Source organism: Ricinus communis, chromosome 4 (genome assembly GCF_019578655.1).
Source record: "Ricinus communis isolate WT05 ecotype wild-type chromosome 4, ASM1957865v1, whole genome shotgun sequence".
NCBI classification, from domain to species: domain Eukaryota; kingdom Viridiplantae; phylum Streptophyta; class Magnoliopsida; order Malpighiales; family Euphorbiaceae; genus Ricinus; species Ricinus communis.
In genome coordinates, this window is record NC_063259.1 from 23,349,518 (window position 1) to 23,352,956 (window position 3,439).

The 3,439-nt window shown below is 37.0% G+C and overlaps 1 protein-coding gene across 2 annotated transcripts; it reads right to left on the reverse strand.

Annotated features, from left to right (window-relative positions):
• Positions 1 to 706: 706 nt before the first annotated feature.
• Positions 707 to 3,139, reverse strand: LOC8260405 (transcription factor HHO3). 2 transcript variants are annotated; one of them, XM_015725359.3, is made up of 5 exons: positions 2,556 to 3,139; positions 2,088 to 2,458; positions 1,715 to 1,994; positions 1,547 to 1,620; positions 707 to 1,238 (listed from the first exon to the last, which is right to left on the reverse strand). In XM_015725359.3, exons 1-5 carry the CDS (start codon positions 2,674 to 2,676, stop codon positions 906 to 908), a joined length of 1,179 nt encoding a protein of 392 aa, XP_015580845.1. In that variant the 5' UTR covers positions 2,677 to 3,139; the 3' UTR covers positions 707 to 905. The 2 variants fall into 2 exon arrangements, with proteins under 2 accessions (XP_015580845.1, XP_002529155.1); XM_002529109.4 differs by having other exon boundaries at positions 1,547 to 1,623; positions 2,556 to 3,137.
• Positions 3,140 to 3,439: the final 300 nt, after the last annotated feature.

Below are 3,439 nucleotides of genomic sequence, written 5' to 3' on the forward strand. Positions count from 1 at the left end.
CATGAAGATTCTTCAGGACCCAAAATTCTTATTCACCCTTATTATTTAGGGTCATTTTAACATTTAGCGATAAAAAATAAAATTAAAAAAGAAAACATAAAAAAAAAAAAAACAGAGAAAGAAGAAAAAGAATTCCTATACCCCACTAGAACTTGTACTTAAGAGAGTTTTTACAGGTTAATTAAGTCTTATCTTTTTGTTCTTAATTATTATCGAAGACAGACTATTCATATATAATTAGAAGGGAAAATTCGAATGATCAAGTTGAAGAAGCAAACTCTTATCCACCAAGCTAACCTTGGAGGATGACTTATTGTTACGAAGTAATAAAAGGTTTATTCGCTTGTCAAAGTAAGAATGTTGCTCTTGTAAGACTAGAAACATGAAGGCCATTGCAAGAAGTTTCCAAGAAAATCTGATGTTGTTGAGGTGATTGCTTGGAGATCAAGCGATTTTCATGAATTCTAATTGCAATCTATACAGGCAATATTTATAGTTAATTATTTGGATATGGAAATTGACCATCTGCTTTGTTGCTTCTTGTAGTCAACAGCCTCGGACTGAACGCAGAAAATTTGCCAAACTATCGTAGTTAGTTCAAAATTGAGGTTGGCTCTGCTACAGGAACTCGAACAAACAATGGGAACTTATGGCATCAGGGTATTTCAGGATCTCCAAATTACCAAAAACAAAACAAAATAATAAATGCATGAAGAAGATCCAAGGACTCGTTATTCAAGGTTGTCTTCTTTCTCACAATCCGATTACAACAAACAAAAGTTTAAGAAGAAGAAAAAAAATTCTTTTAAAAAAGAAAGCTCTATGTCATGTAATAGGCCTTTTCTCTTTTCATATTATTTGGTTACAAAATTTTACATCATTCTCGTGTTTATCACATCATATAATCAAAAGACGGGGGAGTTTGTTGTGGTATGCGTGGAGGAAGATGTAGCAGGGGAATTAGATCGTTCGCTATGACTACCTCTTCTTTCTGACTGCAAGTGCTGAGATTGGGCACGTTGCTGCTTGGGGATGGTGCCCAGTGGTGCAGCCACAGGGGCGTAGATGCCATTGGCTGCGGCTGTAGTTACTGTTTCCATCGATGCTGTTGTTGCAGCCACGGCGGCATATTCTGGTGGTGGCACCCATATGCCCCCAACAACCACAAATTGTGGTGCTTGTGGATTGCTGTTGTTGTGAATTGTGGGGCTTGGTCTTCTTGTATGCAATCGGTATTTCTGAAACAAAATTAAATCAAAGATGATGATCAGTCCCCGTGTATTTTTTTTTATAGTAAAAGTTGACTGGAATCTGATGTCTTAATTAGGCCAGATTGCCAACAGTGGATATGAAAGCAACAAAAGAAAAGAAAAAAAGAAAGACTTATTTTTTGAAAGCCACAAATTTGATTTATCCTGAAAAACACCAATGCCGTTTTCATCATCAAAACAAGCACCTTAACTATCTAATTAGGAAAACAGGAACATTTTTATCAGTAATTGAAGAGAATCTTTTATAATTTACAGCATAGATTATAATTACACACCTGCAAATGGCTCTTAACTTCATCATTAGTCAGTCCATCCACCTTCATTAGTTCTCTAATTTGCTTTGGTGTTGCTGCTGCGAGAATTATAAATTTTCAGGCTAAATATATAAATAAACTACGAACATTCAATTATATAAAGTTTCTTGAAATTACAGAACTCCACACCATGTGAACCACCAAGCTGTTGAAGGGCATGCAAGAAGCGTCTGTGCAATTCCGGTGACCAACATCGCCTTTGTTTCCTTTGAGCTTGGCCATCTTTATCTTCTTTTCTGTTGTTTCCAGCACCACTAGTCCCTCCTCCTGTTCCTGTCTCGGCCGACGAACTAGTAGCCGAAGCAGGCACTGAAGGAGGGGTTTTGGCAATACCTTTCTCTTTGTGAAATGGCTGAAATGCTCCCCCATTTCTCTTCACCTCCGTCACCGCTGCCTTTCTAGGCAAATCCTGCAAACAAAGTAAGGTTCGTTTATCCTAAGCTTTCTCAGTAACCAAACAGCAACGATCAAAAGGGTTCCTGGTAGGTAGGCAGGTAGGTACCTCTTTTGGAGGTTCTGAATCTGGGGAAGATTGATTCCACAGCTGAACAGATCTAAGCCAATCAGATTTCTTCTTTTGATCATTGTTAATGTCTCTGATACTTTTATTTGGCTTATGCGAATCTTGATCTTCTTCTTCTTCATCATCATCGTTGTCTTCCTTTTCGTTCTCATTATCGTCATCATTATCATTATCATTATGAGAAGAAGAATTAATCCTTTTGATAGGAATAAATTCTTCGAGCACCAGGGATCTAGTCCCAGTTCCATTTGCAGTTCCATCAGTCGACGTTGTCTGCTCGGAACACTCGGATTGCCCATGCATATACTCCGTCGTCGTACCAGATAACTCCCTTTTACACGCCTCAATAGCTGCATCCACCAACATAATATTAACTTAAACTTCTTTTCTGATAACCATTCATTTCTATTCTTCCAAAAGCATATACACATAACACACAACACAAACCTTGAGTTACAAGCTCTAAACACAAAGGAAGCTCGCGCTGAAACACCTGAATCTTTCTCTTTTCTTCTTCTAATGCTTCTACATATTCATGACACCTCTGCATCTTCTCTGCGTAATCCATTTTCTTTAAACAAGATGGTTACTTTCTTTTTTGGCTGTTATTATTGCTTAATGATGATAATTATCAATAAAAAGAAGGGGGTTTTGTTCTGAAAGCATTAGACGGATCCGAACCCAACAAGAAGAAGAATATGAGAAGAGAATAAAGGATCTAACCAGAATCACAAAAAGAATAAACTGTATATATATATATATACATAAAAGAAAAACAAACAACAATAGAATTAAAAGTTTAATTATGTGTTTGAACAAAAAATGATTTAATCCAAAGGTGGTGTAATATAAGATTAGAGAAGAGAGAAATCAAGAAACCAAAAGAGAGAGAATCAAAGTCGGGGCGTCGCGTACGAAAACGAATCTTTGATGTGGTGGATTTTATATAATTTGGGGGAGAGAAAAAGGAAAAAAAAAATAGAGAGGAGAGATAGAGAAAGAGGTGGAGAGAGAGAGAGAGACAGAGAAAGAGGGATTGAATATTCGAGGGTGTGATTCTCTTTCGTCGCTTCTATTTCTACGTAGGGGGGGCTGGCAATGACGTCATCAAAAACATTTCCATTTTCATTGTAGAAACTTTCAGATAAGATCAAAAGGAATCTGTCCTGGCCCCTTTCTTTTCTTTCACTTCTTACTCGCCTACTGGGCTATACTCGTAGCTGTTTATTGCTTAATGTCTTAAAATCTTTGGTCAATCTCATAAGTATTTGCCGGATCCAATATAAACATCAAGAGATGATGAAAATATTCAAACATTTGGGTTGCTAGAA